The following is an 18360-nucleotide window of genomic DNA, read 5'->3' as shown; positions in this document are numbered from 1 at the left end:
ATGCTAAGCATGCAAAGCTATTTCTATCTATGCTTGAGAATCCTACCCCATTTTCTCACTTTACTGGGTCTCCAATACCCAGCTGTGATATAGAAAACAACTAGGGATAGATTAAAAAAAAATTTCACTTAAATTCAGTTTTTAGAAAGGATGGTCATACAAGCTTTGTATTTTAAATTGTATCACAGTTTTCCTTAAAGACACAGAGATAGTAATCTCTTATAAAAAACTGATAATTCTCATCATATTAATGTGAAATAATTGGAATTTTGCACTATGAGCCTTTGGATCAACAATAAACCACTGTCTGATGCATTTTATGCGCAATTTAGTGATGGCTGATGGTTCAGTGTTCTGCTGCATTTTTTAAAAATATATTTTTAACTGAAGATAAATATATTTGCAGCACAAATGAAAACAGACAGCCACAGGAAGAGGTGACATCTCCTCAGTGCTGCAGCAGATGGAGGGAAGGTTGAGTCAGACAGCTGAGACAAGGAATGCTCATATGCAGTCCTGTTCACTCATTTTGTCATTGACTTCTCTTGGTTCTGCAGATTCTCTGGACTACTGCATGGAACCAGCAAAAACAACACGGAAAGTGCCACTCCTTCAGCCCCTCCTCTTGGTATGTCTTTTCAGGAAATAAATTTACCAGATGTGTTTGGTTTAGATCACATTGCTAAATCAAGGTTTGACATGGAGCAGAAATGGTACAGGAGATATTCACATGCTGGCAGTCAAGAGTAAGAGCAGTCTGGAAATGAATTTAACTTGGATCTTGGATGTGTATTAAACAAATTTCCCGGTTTAAAGTGCCAAATAATCCATATAATCAGAACCTCTGTCTAGGCAAGGGGGAACTGCACATTCAGAAAAACACAGTATGACTTGAATAATAGTTTCCTCCTAAGGTAGAATACACTGCCTCTAAAAATCCCAGCAGAATACTTCGTTTTTAACAGACTAGGTTCATGCCTTATGAATGCAGATATCCATCTAATTTCACAGCTACACTGTCTTATTGTAACCCTTGCAACTAGGTGTTTATCAGCTGACATTTAAAACATAGTATTTTGACTATGCAGAAGGTAACAGTTTATGACATTTTTACTGGTTTGATTTAAACCAAAAACATTTTAACTGTGATTCTTGCTTAAAGAAAATAAAAAGCTGTTGGAGAACAGCTTTAAAATATACCCAAATCAATTTCCTTTGCCAGGCCTGCCTGCTTGGGCAACCAGAAAAGACGCCCAGACTATCTTATTTGTTGCATTCGGTGCTCAGCCGGGGGAGACTCTCCAGTGTGCTCAAACACCAGCTGGACCTGCCAGGCACCAGCGTGGGCTTGGGCACACGTAGAGCAATGCAGCGCCAGGCAGCTGAGGGCAGTCTCTCCTTCGGAATTTTCTTAGGCTGGGGACAGAATGGGAGAGCATTCCCTGGACAAGACCCTCAGGAATGGCAAACGCTTTATGAGTTCAACTTTTTCAACTGCTCCTATGCTTGTCTTAAAGTCTGAAAAGTCAAGGAGCCAAGAGCGCTCCTTAAACCAACAATTGACTGGGGAAAGGCACAGGCATCCCGGCCGGTCCGTGCGCTGTCAGAGTGCTGTCATGTCATCAAGGAGTCATATGTGCAAAATTTCTGCTTGCCTTAATGGCAGGGGAAGCTCCCAGGCAGATGCTGGGAAGGAGTAAGAGGTTTCCCTAATTATGACAAGCTGGATTAAAACAACATCTGCCAAAAAAATTAATGTCAGTGACAAATAGCTATCTGGAAGCTATGTAAACTACTGGAAAGTGTCTGGTGACCCATCGGCACAATAGTTTCTATTTTTATCAAGGGAAAAAAAAAAAAAAAAAAAAAGGCCTGCTAGAATTTTATACCACCACCAGCAACCATTTTAAACCGCTTTAATCACAGCGTTTCCCTCTTTGGACCATTTGGATTGTGCTTTGGCAGGGTAAACATTTTTCCCAACCTGGATGAGGCTAAAGCTAGTTTCTGACCTCCCACAAAGTTCAATGGGGGTATTGTCATCTAATCAATGGGACACAGTTTTTGTGCAAGACTTTACCTACAGTTCACAGCAGCTTTTCTATACATGTACATCTCCAGACAGAGAGAGAACAGAAACCCTTGTATTTGTGAACTCTTGCAAATGATCCCATGCATTTATAAGCAACTGAACTCTTTGTTTCTGTGGTGGTTTGGTTTTGGGGGGTTTTTGTTGGTGTTTGTGGTTGGTTTGTTTTTTTTTTTCCCCCCTAGCAGAGAAAGCAGACGGAGTCTATGCATCCATTTTTGTAAATGAACAAGCCGGAATCACATCATCACAGGACTACAGAGTACTTTATGACTACACAGCCCAGGTAACGAAAGGCTTCAAAATAAATATTTCATAGTGTCAGATTTGAAATAGATGATGTTGATCCAAACATCTTGAAAGTGTCAATTCTGTGAAGGAGGTGTTATCTTCACTATGCAGCCAGGGACACTTAGAGAACTATTGGACAAGGTCACAGGCAGAAGCCAGGAATCTCAACTGCCAGTTCTTGGTGCACATCAGTAGACCATGCTGCCTCAAGATGAAACAGTAAGATTTTTTGCTTAATTAGTGCTGAGCTGTTACAACCTCCTTCTAGAAATACAAGAGAGAAACACAAGGAAATTTTTTTTTTTTCTTAGGGGAAGACGGCTAAGTATGCAGTATTGTGCATTCTGAACTTCATTTCTTGAGAAATGTTTTCCTAGAGAAAATGTATACAGATTCCTTGTGTAAGAATACGTGACAGACAATTACCTAGGAACTCTTCTCCATCTGACCTCACATCATCTGGCGTCCTGTTCCAGTTTAACATACTGGCCCTCCATGCTGGAGAGGACTGAATCCCCATAAATGACACTCTCTCTACTTCCACGTTGCAAGTTGCAGAATCACAGTGGATGTGGTCCATGTACCAAAAGATTGTTACAAAGAGCAACCTGCATTCTCAGCTGGTATACTGAACTCTCACTGGCTTCAGACCTATCTAGGCATAGTACCATTAGTAAAAGGTTACGAATATTTTCTTATTCAGATGGACACCAGAACCTCTTGGACACTTGCTAAACCATTAGCCACCCCTAATGGGACTCAGATGTCAATTCCCGTTATCAGCTTTCGATTAGCGGGAGCAGCAGCATTGAGGTCTTATGTTACAGTGCAGAGAGACTCAAAACAGTGGACTTACCATCAATAGCCAGCACTGAAGAAATGCTGGCATGTGACAAAACAAATAGCCAGATAAATTATGAAAACAGAGAAAAGGCTGTAAAGGAGCACTCTCTTAGGTACAACAGCATTCTGACACCTTTTTTTTTTTTTTTTTAATATATATATATATTCTTTGGTTTGCTTTGTTTTAAACATGCTTTTATTATTTGCCTGAAATTTCATCCAAGCACAGTGGAAAGTACCTCACTGTTAACGGCAGTTCCCCTGAGGAGATTGCTGGATCTGTTTGTCAGATCCTTACTCCAGGAGTTGCCTTAAAAATATGACACACATGGATTTTCCCTGCTGAGAAAAGAGCCTGTTTCTACTTTTAGTATATTGTATACAACATAGCCAAACTCACTTTTTTACTCCATTCTTACCTACTCAGGTACATTAAATTTCAATTTAGCTGACACATCAAAGATATCTGGAAGCCTCTCTTACCCTGTTTTCTATTTTACTACTCTGTGGGTAGCAAAGTGGTTTCCTATGGAAAATAGGGCAGCACCCGCGAATGGACTGATAGCCACCTGAGAGCTCAGCAATAGCTTACTTGCAACTACTCCGTTTGTCTGGGAGATAAAAGTTGCCTATCTCAGGAAGAGTTGCTGTACCCCCACTGGTTGCTGCTGTTCTGTATTAAAAGAACTGAGAGACCTATTTAAGGCCTGGGTTAGTAGAGAAGCTGTTATCATCTCCTATGGGAATTAAGTTGTGCACTGTTTTATTTAACAGCACCCGCAAACCCTTCAGTCATGGTTAGCTGGTTTATGACAGTTGTATTTAACCCTTTCTGGCTTTCCCCAATGATACAACAGTCAACTTGCTGAGGAATATATACCATGGAGGCTGGGGAGATTTGAGTATCTTAAGGAAACAGCCAGCTCAGTAAGTGCTTGATCTCTCACTGTCCGGCATTTCAGGCTCATTCCCAATCAGAAGAACACTGGCAGACTGTTGATAAAAGTCAGGCTAATAAAACCCCACCAAATACATGCTTGGGTCCTCCTGTGCTCTCAGGCTAACCACAGTTCCTTTCCCTGTCTCCTTTCAGAACATGGATGAACTGGACATCAGTGAAGGAGACATTGTAGTTGTCATTGAAGAAAATGAGGATGGCTGGTGGACAGCAGAAAGGAATGGGCAGCGAGGCTTTGTTCCAGGATCTTATCTCGAAAAGCTTTGATGAAAAGAAGCCCCAGTCCCCAGACTTCAAAAATATTCTATTACTGAAAATGAACAGCACACAAGGACTGCTTCAGCTGACCAAAGGCAACCCACAATGCTGTCTTCTACAATTACCAGTCAGAAAATAACCAACTGACCATGCTTTCCTCTTTCTTCCTCCTGCCCTATCCCAGCACCTCCTGGCCTGCACTGTCTGCAAAAAGCATCTTCACCTCAGAGAGATTAGTACTAGCATTTCTTCCTACAGTTCTTCCTACCCTCAGCACACTGCCATCAGCGTTGCAAAGCTTGGCTAACATGGGAGGAAAATCCTACCCGGAATTTAACTGCTCTAAAGAAGAAAGATCAAGGAATGAAGTGCTGTTTCTCCAGGATGGAGGATCGCCTCCAGCCAGCCTGTGAGCCACCTTCACAGTCACAGCAGTCATGTTCTCTGCCATGGATCTCCTCCTACTGCACAGGCTATGTGAGCTTTTTTGACAGTGGGTGGAAAGCACACTCAGAAAGCAGATAGCTTTGATGTCACAGGGTCTTAGCTGTACAAAGCAAATAAGAAACTCTCTTAAATTTATTTTAACAGCCTCTTTTCAAGTTCCCCTTACAGCATGTGGGTAACCCCGGAGAAAGGTGGGGAAACCTCCACTGTTCTTTATCAGCATTGCTAATGAAAATATGAAAAACCATGAATGCAGCTAGAGAGGAGCACCTGAAGGACTGAGACACATAAGGCACTCCCCATCATGGCCATCTCTTAATACAGTGAAATCCACGCTATCCATGGCTCTGCTTCACACTGAATCCAGGGGCAGCAAAATAAGGACAGATGATGAGCCTAAGGCTTGCTTTTGCCTTGGCTGGATGGTTTCCCTGACACCTCCCTGGGATTTTTCGTGTTTAAAAAGAACAAAAGGAACAAATAAGCCAAGTCTCCAGCAGTGCTGTACTGCCCTGATGCCTCTGCTCTGCGCACCAGTGAAGTGCCAATTACCTCCTCATACAATCTGCATACCCCTGTCATCAGTGCATTCTCCTTTCAACTCCTCCATCCACCTGGCTGCTCCTCTCCTCAGCCTACAGGCTTTTCTGTCTCTAACTGCCATCTACAGGCTCTGCACCTCTGGGACTGCTGGCACAAACACGTGCTGGCTCATTTCCAGGCACTATTAACGTGCTTGTTCTTCAACAAACCCTCTTCAGAGAAGTCACACTGTGCAGGTTCACTGTATTTCACAGATTTCAGCTCTGTCAGTCTTTCTATTTTAGTATTTAAGAACATTTCCACCTGCCACTGTACTTACCAAGGCATGGATAGGTAGTTTCTGCCACTCCTCCCTTTTCAGTGTTTCAAGATGGCTAAAAAAAATAATCAGTGATTTAATCTGAAGCAGAGCACACTATTTCTAGGGGCAGAATGAAATAGTCTGCAAAGGTTTCAGGTCTTAAAACTGAACCAAGTCAATGAAAATGAGTCAAATTGCTACCCAAAAGGCACAGAGCAGGGAGGAACTCTTAGCTAAGACAGAGAAGGAAGGACAAAGAGCAAAAGACATAATGGTCAATGCCATCATTCCTTCAATGAAACAGAATGAAGGTAAGAGGCACTTGCAGTACCTTATTCTAATTTCTTGCTTCAAGAACAGAATAAAAGTTGCTGCAGACCATTTTTCTTTAGTTCCCTGCAATCCTTTGAACAGGCACACTTGTCCTTCCCACATTTCCCCAAGTTATTATGCAGCACATCTGCATCAGTGCTGAAGGGCTCTTGGTGCCTCACATTCGTACAGGCTCAGAGGAATTGCAGGAACTTGAAAGGCATTTAAAGCACTAGGTTATAGGCACAGTAGTGCTTGTTCAGGCTGAAGAGGTTAACGACAGGTTTCCGTGACCACATCTGAATTGAACAGTGATAGAAAGATGGTTCACAATAGCCTTCAACTAGGCCACTGCACTGTAAATGGCAGCTGTCAGAGACAGCTACATCGCTTGCTATGTACAACATGAGAGGAAACCTAAAGTATGAGAGATTTAATATATTTGCTTCTTGAACTTGGTCTTCCACAAAGAGAACTGAAATAAACCAACAAATACTTAAAGAAATGTAGGCAGATATTTTGCAGATTATCTTAATTAAAGAGAAAAAAATAAACCATTGAGATCTATCTCCTCTAATTATGTGTGACACACAGATTTTGCTAAAACCCCTGGCTTCTCTGGGGCCCGGACAGCCTCACACAAGACACTGCAGTACCCAGTCCTGGTTACCCTGAAATCCTGTTACAGATCATCTTTGCTTACATGTACCCCATGGTCTACATCACTGACGGACAGCTAGTGGAATGGTGACTGCTGTTTCTACCCCATCAAATAATTTCATGTTTTTGCTGTCCAACTCAGGAAACTGGCTTCCTTTACACCTCTCCTCCTGTCAAGTGCATACTGCAGTAAGTGCAAGAGGCTATAGTTCTTTCAAAAGCTACCCAGTGTCTTAGCATTTGGGTCCCACATGCTAACTCCAGACTGTTCAGGAAATGAAAAAGCAGCAGCAATGTTTTCTCATGATTCCTCTGCTTTACACTGAAGAATCTGTCTGATAAGTAGTTACCAAGCCGTATCTAGGCAGTTTGCCCTATCAGTGTGGCAGCACTTGTCAGAAATAGAAAGAGATATCAAGAAATACCCACACCCTCTGAGTACACCCATATTTTAGGTGTCATCCACCCCACCAGTAGGAAAAGCAGGAAGGTCAAATGTAGGTTACTGCCTTCATAACAATGTTTCCTCTCTAGTTTGGTAACACTTGGGAAACAAACCTGACCATGCCAGTAATCATTTAATTTTCAGGTAAGGTGGGAAACTGAAATGGGCCCTTTCCAGTGGGAGGTATTCTTAAACTAAACTCCCATATTTTTGGTTGAAATTCTTTATGAACAAACACTTCTGATAGGCCTCCACTTTCATTTTGACTACCATTTTTTTGACAAGGAGGTGCCAAAACACGGAGGGACAAAACAAGAGTGGCAAACAAAGTTGTGTGTTTGTCCACCCCTATTTCATAGCACGTTCACAACAAGCAGACTACCTCTCTACTGACACTGCTAATGCTCTGGCTCTGGGTGGGTTCACACACAAGAAGCTGTTCCCAGAGAGCAAGAATGTGCTTTTACCCGCTGCTCTGCAAGGGGGGGAACCTAATTACCTTCCTACAGCCTATGGCTATTATGTATATATACCCTAATTTAAGAGAAGTTATAATAAAGTTACTGATCTGGTTTTGGCTTAGCACTGCATGATTTCCATTTGCACAACAGGCAACAAGTATTACACACTGAACAATTTCAGACCTGTAACTGTTAACTCTCAAAATTTTGACTAGGCCATAAGAAACAGGCATCATCTATCCATTAAATATGAGCAGCAAGGAAGATTGGAAGTCATTTCCCTTACAAACCACAATAGAATAGAAAGGGACTGAGGTTGACACCTGCTGCTCTTCTAGATGGATTTTGGATTCGAGAAACATGGCCATGAGATTGCTATGAAAACATATAGTGGTAATCTGTTCCATTATTCCTTTAACCACAAGAAGAATTCAAAGGTTGGAAGTGGGCAATCTAGCATTCAGATATGTATGTTATTCTCTTTATCATGTTCTTATAACTAATTAAGGAGGAGAACAGGAAAACCTGTTTAAAAATAGCATTTAAACAACAACCATCATATGTAATTCGGAAATGTCCACAGCAGCAGTGTGAGGCCCATCTCTGCACAGAACAGATTTCAGCTGCTGCATATGGCATTAAGAGTCCACAAGCCAGTAGTAAAACTCGGTCAAAGTAGCATCAGACTAGAAATAGAGAGATCCAGGCAACCCAGCTCTAGAACAGCTAACACAGTCAGTACTTAACATAAATGACAGAACTGCCAAGCTCACAGGTCCACTCCTACAGACAGCTAACTTCTAGCATGTTTTACTAGTAAGCTAAAAGCAAGAAAACACCATTACAGCTGTGAAGTCAGCAATAGCAGCAGTACAGTTGCTGTTCAAGATTTGAAGCGTTTGCCACCTCCATGAGGATCGTGACTTGAACGCTATTATGAATAACCCTGACATACTTCAGCCAAAGTGTTGACGTATCACATACAAGACATAAACAGTAGCAACTCTTACCTTGGATTCCTTCTCATCTTGCTTCTTCAAGAGGTGCACTCAAGGTCTGAGTCTCCTTTCCAGAGGTAATTTTCTAGGCAAAGACTTCTGAGTGCAGCTCGGACCTCACTGATTACTGACTGCAGTTTAAGGAGAAGCACATGGATGCCAATAGGAAATTCATTACAAGCCAGGCATCAGGTGGTGTCTAACAGGAGCCTAGCTGGGCCTTAAGAAACATCTAACCTAAGCACTGGTAGATAACTAATACACTTTCTTCTCTGGTACTGTGTAACCTCTTGGCTGTATCACTGCTAGCTGGCTTAACTGTGCAGGCTTAGGGAACCCAGGGGACTCTACAGCACTTCTAAACAAACACAGTCTGCTGCACTGAAAGGTCAGTTAACCTTCAGCGTGGACTGGCAACAACTCTGTACAGTATAGGACACACTGTAAAGGCCTGAAAAGCAGCCTCTGCTGCTCAATATCATCTCTTTTCCCTTGCTTTGTTCTCCAACTTGCAGGGCTGAGGCACTGAAAACAAGGGCAGTTACTAGCCACATAGCTACCAATACTTCACGTGTCCTCAGACAGAAACTTCACTCATTGCTAGTATGCAAGGAGAGCAGGAAGGTGCCCTTAGCTTGGCCTTCACCCCCTGAGATCCATGTCTCCTTGCTGCCATGGGACTAAGAGCACAGCCAAGTGGCCAAGCCACTAAAGTAGAGCAGAGCTGGCTGTTATACATCAAAACTAAAACCAGCATTAGGGTCAGTCACTGCCATCCACCAGCAGCATCCAGCAACTTCATAAATCAATAATGGTACCCACCACAGGTGTTTTTATAGTGCAGCTGTAATGTGTTGGGCATGCTCGCTGTAGCTGAGGCTAAAGGAGAGAAGAGTTGGGGTTTTGCTCCCCAGGAAGGGGAAGGAAATAAAGTTGTGATGTTAGGTCACATTGGGCTGCTGGAAGGCTGCCAGGGGCCTGTGTGGGCTGATGGGCTGTTTTTTGCAGGGGAAAGGATACTTGTGTGGAATAACTAGATTTTGGAAGAGGAACAGGAATCAGTGTCCTGCCTGTAAGTAGGTTATTAACAAAATTACAACACCTCATCTACTGAGAGAAAGTGGAGAGGGCAAAGAACTTTTGTCAACCTGTTAGCCATTATCTATTCTTTGTTAGCAATTACCTAATTTCAGAAGCCAGCTTACATTTTGAATGAGGGAAGCTCAGAGCCACAGTTATCTCCAGATTTGTGCTCTTCTGGATCATGCACAGTGCAAACTTGATCTGTTGCCAGAATGGCCAGATAATCATATTTCTATCAAATTAGCCAATACACATGGTAGGAGTCTCATCCTGCCCTTCTACCAGCTGTTAAAGGACAGCTGACACCTGATCTGGCACAAAGCCACTTGGAGCAACTTTAAGAGCACGTTTACAGCCTATCGCTGCTGTGCCACGTGCCCGCGGCATCTCTGTTGACACAAGGGCCCAGAAGGCAGATTTACTGTGGTGGTGTATTCTGATCGAAAGCACAGACTAAACCTTGCTTTTAGATATAAAACTCTAACAGCAGTCAGAGACCTCCCAGCAAAATCATGAGAAATCAGACTTGATATCCCTAAAATTTCTGAGAAAAGAAAAAATCCCCCAAAATCACCAGAATGGGGCATGGAACATAGGTACCAGTTTATAACCAAGGGTTTCCACATATCATCTTGAGGATAAAGAAGGTACAAAATCAACAAGGGGGTGAGGGCGAAGAGGGAACAGATAGATCCTAAGAAGTTCTTTGAAATCAGAAGGAATTTTACTTACCAGATCGAAAAGAGTCAGTGTTGTACAGATGTGAAAACACAGAACAGTACATGTATTCACAGCTTTGCTGCCCTTACCATAATTCAATTAAATCACCAAATCAAGGGTAGACATAGGGAGAAGTGACCAGTGTTAATTGGTGCAATGCTGGATGAACTATAACTGCATCAGTGGTGCTTTGACTTAAGTTCTCTTTGACTTTGGAATTCTCTCACTTACTGCAGCCCCTGCCTCAGGGTAAACAGACACACAGCACAGATATAGAAATTCTAGCCTGAACTTGAATGAAAACTGAGTGTGGAATTAGACACTTGGACCATTCAGGGAGCCCAGGCTAAAGCCTTTAATAAAAATGTGATTGACTCTGTAAAGCAAAGGTGTGACTTTTGAGAAGTCATCCCTCATACCTCAGTTTCCCCCTTTACCATGGGGAGTTTGTAAAGCACTTTGACGTCACAAGATGAAAATCCTTCTGGCACGCTAAGTATTTTTGATTGTTCAGTCCCAGACTCGGTCTAAGCAAGCTAGCATTGGCTGGTGGTCTGATCAATATTTGCAATGGAAAATCTTGTACAAAAGGACAAATTATATTGTGTACACAGTGCTGTTGCTTGTTTTGCAATATGACTGGATGGCTCTTGGGAAGGGAGCTGCAGACATGAGATAACACTCACACTCAATGCAGGGAGAGTGTATGGGGGAGTTTAGTACATTCCCTTCCACTTTGCAAGGGCACAAATGCTCAACAGCTGCATCTAAGAAAGAATTGTTCTGAAACTTTAAGCCGAAAACAGTCCATGGAGGAACTTCTTGGGAAACTGGTGAACTTTAACCTTCCCAGGATAAGAATGTTAACATAAGTGTGAATGGGAAAGCTTTCAATGCACTGATAGACGTGAGAAATGCTTTGTCTTTAGAGAGGGGCTGCACAGCCCTTCTTGTGTCTGAACCCCTTGTGAGGAAGGGAGACATGAGCGACAGTGACTTTGTTCTGCTAAGTGGCAGCTAAAGGTTTTACTACAGTCACTGCTCAATTCAGCAGCTATGGAGGGATTCAAAACCAAAAAGCCGCCCTCATTCTAGGGATAGAAGGGATCTGGAAAAATGCATCCTCTCTGCTCTGCAGGGTCCTGCATCAGTTTTAAACCACAGCACTTAACACAGGCCCTAAATTTAACTTGCTTGCTCGGTCTGTACTGTATCCTCAGCACACCGTTTCTTGATGCTGCCATCTTCATTGCCCACCCATGTATACTAACTCTGCCAGGCTAAAAAGGTGGTTTTAAGCTTTTAAAATGGATACTGTTATTTTTAAAATGGATACTGTATGCAAGAGCACATTGTAGAGCACTAGCCTATTAGCAAAAGGCATGCTTCCTGCGGATGGGGCATTCTCCAAGTCCTGGAAGTGCCAGGAGTGCCCACTTCTACAGTGTGGACTGGGAAGTAAAGTCTTGCCTATTGCCTGTGAGGTGTTGGCAGATGCTTGGCACAGGACTGCACAATGCAATCTTTGCCAAAGAGGACTTAACCTTCTCTTAGTTGAATGTATGAATGCTACCCCTTCTTTACTTGATCTGCTAGCAGACTCATTCAGTGGTGTGACTTAAATTTCATATCTTACTCCTTCCTTTGTTCATGTGAGAAAAATTTCAGAACTCTGTTCAAAGCCATTTTCTAGACGATTTCCTACTTTGGTCTACAAAACAGACTGCTTTTATATGCAAGGCGTCCCAGATGTTCCCAAGCTCCCCAAATGTCAGTGGCTTGCTTAAGCATTTTATTTGCATGAAGAAAATGAATTCCAGTTCTTCAGTCAGAGCCTGATGCTAGCAAAGGTCTTCCACTGCATTTATCATGGAAAAAGTTATTCTTTGAAATGGGGCAGGAGCCCATTTGGTGAAAGGGGCTGCTGCCTGAAGCACCACTTATCCAAGATGAAATCAAAGCTGTCCATTCTTTGGAGTGTCAACAGGAATTGCCCCATGGTTGGTCCTATACTGCTGCAGCTCACCAGTTACCAGTAGCAACCCATGTTTGCAGGCTTCCCTCCGGCAAAGAGAGGTTTCAACTCAACAGCTTTGATGTGAAGCATGATCATTCAGGGTCAAGAGAAGCAGGTGAGAGAAAAAAGAAAAAGTGTTGTCCATTGCATAGCACTAAAACACTGAGACTTTGCATTAGTGCTTCTTTGCTTGCTCCAGCAGGATCACTAAGGGAGTCTCAGGTTGCCAGACAAGCTCTGATAATCTCTCATTTGCCTGGTTAAAGTTCATGTCCAAGTTTGATCTACAAAACCAGGCCATGCTTTCAGGTTATGGGTAAACTATACTTGATGTTCATCTGCAGTGTAAATATACCACCCAAGATACAGCTGAACAGCTATCATGGAGTCGAGACATGGAGGGAAGTGACAACTTCTGCCAGGCAGAGATCCAGCAGACATTACTGCAGACACAGCAAGGACTAAGTCAAAGATATATGCCTGGACTAAAAACATATGATGAAAACAAAACTTGTATCAGGAAAGCAACTGCCACAGCAAGGAAGTAAAGAAATAGGTGGGCAAACTTTACATCTCATGTTTACTCTGCTACCGAAGGCAGCTGTCAGCCATTAAACCTACCTGGGGTGTAACACATGGCCAGGGAGCAGCTATGCACCTGTGCTTCCCCAGCACTTCCTCCTCCCCATCTACTCACAAGTAGCCTGCAAGTTAGCCTTATTTTTGAGCACTAATCTTTGTGATATGCTATAAAGAAACGTGACTTGTGCAGGACTACCTTGGTAATTTTTTGCAGATATTCCTTTCACCTGGAAGTAGGAAAGTTTACACATACTGCTATATGTAAGGTACAGGCAAACTGACACTGCCCCATCAAAATCAGACCACCCCTAGGCTTCCCACAAAGCAGCAGCAATGTTAATTCTGGTATCTGCCACTGATCTTGCTCTCTCCTAATCAGTCCCAATACTGAACAGTATCACCAAAACAGAGATTGACAAACAGCAATTCCAAGAAAGACAGCTCTACAACAGAAGTGAAAGGTCAATGCTGAAGCAGTCTAGAAATGAGATTGATAAGCAAGACAGTGGGAAACAGGCCAAGAGTGCCAGCATCTTATCACCCAACAGCCAAGCATAGCCTACAGCACCCATCAACAACCGCTGCCACTTCATAGGTCACTGCATCAAGTTCAGCAGTTGGGGAAGCTCTGTGCTAGCACCACTTTAGATAGAGTATAGATGTCAGTTTGCTCTCTTGCCTTTTAGCAACATCCCAAGCATGCATGTTTTAAAAAATGCTGCCCCCAAAAGACCTTCCCATCTACTCAATACAGCTCCAGAAGAAACAGATCAATTATAAGGTGCAGAGTACAGCAATGAAAAGATTAGCAAAGTGAGTTTTAAAAAAGGATGTGGAAGCGAAAGTAGGATTATTGTACATAGAAAGGGCAGTTGATCCAATCAGTGAGGGTGGCACCAAAGATGGAAGATTGAAAAAGACAATTTAGACCTAAGATCCACTGCACTTAAAAGACTTCTATTGCATTTTAGTGGGATTTATCTCAAGCATAAGATTAAATCAGTTACAAGGTCCACTAACTCCATACTGTGGAGGCTATCACTACCACTATTATCATCACAATAAGTACTTATCTCAAATCACATCTGAAACTCCAAGTAATGAAAAAATCTCACACTATCAAGACAGATTTTTTTTTTTTTTTACTAACTTTGTTAAATTGAGCTTGTTAGATCATTTCCCCCCTACCCTGTTTACTAAGACAAACACACACCTGATCAATCCTTACTATAGTCTGAATGAGATTCTGGAATTCTCATGAGCCTCATATTAGGTTGGTGAAAGGCAGTAAAGCATGGGACTTGCACTGGAATACACTTAAAAGTCATTTTCATAGCAGGAAGAAGAAACAAAGCTCAATTAAAAAACACCCTTAAGGCAATTCTTAATCCCCTGTGTTAAAAAGCTCTGGATGAGGTCAGGCCCACTGCTGCAGGCAAGCTACATGCTTGTGTGCTCCACACAGCATACACATGTTCAATCATTCTTTGAGCATTTTCCTGTGCAGTCTGCAGAGACCTCACCGCCTCTTCAGCAGAAGGCACAAGACCCAGATGGCTTGGATAAGCAGCCACTTATGGGTGAAGTAAACATACTGCTGTTTGAAGCTGGAAATGCAACACATCCAGCCACCCCCTTAAATAAAAACACAAACCTTTCTTCCTCCTCAAATCACCCAGTGTTCCTAGTATTAATAGCTCCACTGGCTGAAATAACAGTAAAAGTAGTAACTGCTGAAAAGAAGTGGCTAGACTTCATATAGTATTATCAGCACTTGACTGTGTAGTGAAACATGAAAATGTAATCAATGTACTACAGTGTGTAATCAGTTCTACAGACCTTCTAACAAGCCTATCAACAGGGTACTAAAAATTATTTATTGGTTCTGCATTTCCTATGCTGCAAGATCTTACTGTAACACAGCTGAATTTTGGTAGACCATACTATAGAAGACAAGTTGCATCAGATTAAGTAGGGGGATAGGAACATCCTATATATTGTATATCCAAGAAAGTTAAATACACTAAAGAAACCTCTTGGGAGCAGTCACATCTAAAAATTAAGAAATGGGACATTTGGCTTGCAAAAGTAGTAACAGGATTGCCTTAAACCCAGCTACAACATAGCCAAGAGGAAATCTACACAGGAACTAATAATAGACATAGGAGTCAAGGAAAGAGCTAGAATTAAACCAAGTCATCCTGTCCCCTAAAAATCACTGGCAGATATGAGCATATTAGAAAGGACAAACTACAGCGACACCAATGTCCACATGTAAGGCAATCCAAAGCTTATTAATTCAGTAAGAAAAAAAAAGTATTTCCTGAGGTACCAACCTTATTTTACTTGCTGCAATTTAAGTCCATGATTTTTTTTTTTTCCAGTCACAGAAAATATATCCCTCAAATACATGAAAAATTTCCACAAAGTGGAAGGGAAGAAACTTAATATTCCCTTTGCTAGAATGCTGACCTTAAAAATACTTAATACATGTGGATTCTGTGCCTGAAGAAGGAAAAAAAGGCAGTTAATCAGTGATGCTAAAGTTGAAAGAGAAATTAAGAATTCCTGTTCAAAGTGTTAATGAGAATGGCATTCAAGTATAAGTTTCAAGAGTGTAAACTAGCTAGGAAACACAGGAAAAGGGGCAATGAGAAAGATAAAGGATCACAGCGCAGACCAGAGACACTGAGCAAGTCAAATTAACACATGGCTTGCATAGTCTACTGCAAACTACGGCATTAGTGAGCAAACCAAACTAGTTGGTACGGTAAGCAATGGACCTGTGATGCTCATAACATTGGTTAAGCACAGGCTGATTTATGATATTTTTCTCATTAAGTAGTCCCTACTAAACTGTATATTGTCATGGCTCAATTGCCTTTGACATCTGAGCTTATCTCAAACTAGCTAATGTAGGTAACTTTATACTACAATGCAAATTAAAGTCCTATGGTAAATAGGGTTTAACAGTAACAGTCAGAAAAACAACTACCAACTAAAAATGTACTAAAGAAAATCTCTTCCATTTTGCTTACACCTGAATTTTTAGGTTTTTTTTCTTGGTTTATTGTGTTCATTATAACAACAAAGTCCCCACCGGAAAATATTGCTTTGGATGTGTACAGAAGCTTGAGTTTCATTATGGTATAACTTCATTTAAAAGGAAGGACACCCAATACAGGTAACTTAAAAGCAGAAAACCTGCTTATTGAAGTATTACTGGATAGACAGGTCAATGCTGATCAGACTTTTCCACTGTTCTTTAATACTAACATGGTTCCTTGTTCAACAGCAAAAAACACTGAGCAAAACCCAAAATCTCATTGCAATCCAAATCTTCTGACTCAGGTGGGGAAAAAAAGGTAGGATGCAAACCTTGCTTAAACTGACATGGATTGAAGCAGAAAGGCATACATACGGCTTTACCAGCTCCCTGAAAGAGAAACAGTTTGTAATAGCACTCTCTCAGGACAGAAATCTAGTCTTCTACTGTTACTTTTCTCAGTACATGAATACTGTGCTAACAGCAGAGTTTTAACAGCAGCGGGCAGCCTGAGTCCAGCATATGTGGGAATTTTGCCAGAAAAGTAGAAGCTCTTCTCAGACACAACAGAGGCTTTTGGAAATGCGTATACTTTAGTTCTAGGAGAAATCAATGGTCTTTCGATAAAAGCAGGAAATATTGACACAGGGACAGCAAGTAGCTTGGCATATCAAGATACTTTTTAATACTAGTGGCTTTAATATATTTACAAAGGAGTAACTTCTCTCTGTATATTCACCCAAACATAGTGACATCCTATAGGTAAACTTAAATGCTAAATAAGCCACAATTTCTACTGCAGTAGGCATACAGAACAGCACTTCTACAAATACGTGCAAACTACACCTGCAGTTTTACATCTATAATGTACAGTAACAGAACCCCCTTGACAAGCAGAACCACCTACTTTACTTTCATTGTTTAAAGCTTTTAACAGGACAGATAAATGAACTACAGCTAGATAAGCCTCATCTGTCATCTGGTTTTAGTATCAAACTGTCTCCTTCCCATAAAACTCAGGATGAAGAAATTATTCTCCAGAGCTATACTGGAACCAAAGACTGAATTTCAGAAGCCTGCCAGATCCGTTTCCAGTTCTGGAATTCCAAGCAAAACAGATTTACAGCCAACCCAAGGCTTTTAGTAGTATGGCAATATTCTGCATTAACCAAGCTAAACTATACTGAACAAGTAACAGATATTTAAGCTGTCTGGCTTCTAATCACCTTCAGAATTCAGGAAGTCTACATCTACTGGAAGAGATGACAAGATATGGTAGCAGAAAACAGTATTATCTCAACCCCTACATGAGAACTTGTGTATGCCTCCTTATCTGAGTATGATTCCTACTGTTTGCACCAATTAGCACACAGCAACCCAAGCACATTTGCAATACAGGACCAAAGACTGTAAGTAGTAAAACCAGCCAGCTCGTATTACAGCTGTATTAGTGTATGAACACTGAAGAGATACCCTTTGTTCCCAACTTCAGTGAGACATACAAAATAAAATGTACTATACCCTTGCCGGTTGTTTGTTTGTTTGTTTTTTTAAAAAAACACAACACTAACTCTATCCACATATGTAAGACCTACTGGCAAATCATGTAATGCAAGAAGGCCACTGGTTCCTAGAAACAACTAATTGAACAGCTATAAGTGCAGTTGGGCTTTGTTTAGATTGTGTTTTATGCCAAAATAAAGCTGTAAAATATTTATTGATTCAGAAAAGGTTTCCACATTCAAGCATGAATTCTCTGCATTTTCTAAAGGCAAGCAGATACTTCTGTCATCTACAAGTACTTGGTGCTATATTGTCAAATGTTCTCTACTACAATCCCATATCTTTCAGCAAGATTAACAAATACATACACTATAATCTCTCCATAACTATCCTCGCTTCAAAAAAAACTATGTTAAAGCTCTTGACTGTGTAGCTTCTTTCTGCCTTGTAGATAGTAATAGCTGACTACTTTTTGAAGCATCCTTAGCTTTGTTTTGTTCAACACAGAAGTCTGCTTTAAAACCACCCTGATCCGATTCTTACAAGCCAGGGTTGTCTTGATTTTATTAGTCTGGGATTTTACCAAGCATATGTACAATATGCAATACAACATGATGCAGATAATCCTTAAATTCATCGATGCTTCTGATAGTAGACTGTAAGGAGGCTTGCTACCACATCCAGGATATTTAACACCAGAGTCCCAGGAGGTCTTTCAGGTTAAACCAGGGGCATAGCATCTGAAACCCACCTTTAGAAATTAATATAGGATTCCAAAAGTATATTTCTACAGCAGTATAACA

General features: G+C 41.4%; 1 protein-coding gene across 1 annotated transcript in view; it reads left to right on the top strand.

The window, feature by feature from the left end:
- PSTPIP1 (proline-serine-threonine phosphatase interacting protein 1) overlaps nucleotides 1–5215 on the top strand; it is a 55564-nt gene extending 50349 nt beyond the window's left edge. Inside the window, exons 13-15 of the mRNA XM_026856131.1 lie at nucleotides 558–628; nucleotides 2275–2375; nucleotides 4317–5215. Of these exons, the coding sequence (XP_026711932.1) occupies nucleotides 558–628; nucleotides 2275–2375; nucleotides 4317–4448 (304 nt within the window). The 3' untranslated portion in view covers nucleotides 4449–5215. The remainder of the gene's footprint in view (nucleotides 1–557; nucleotides 629–2274; nucleotides 2376–4316) is intronic.
- The last annotated feature ends 13145 nt before the right edge of the window (nucleotides 5216–18360 follow it).

This window comes from Athene cunicularia (genome assembly GCF_003259725.1).
Source record: "Athene cunicularia isolate RWA chromosome 10 unlocalized genomic scaffold, athCun1 chr10_part1, whole genome shotgun sequence".
Classification (NCBI taxonomy): domain Eukaryota; kingdom Metazoa; phylum Chordata; class Aves; order Strigiformes; family Strigidae; genus Athene; species Athene cunicularia.
This window is presented reverse-complemented; position numbering and strand designations above follow the sequence as displayed.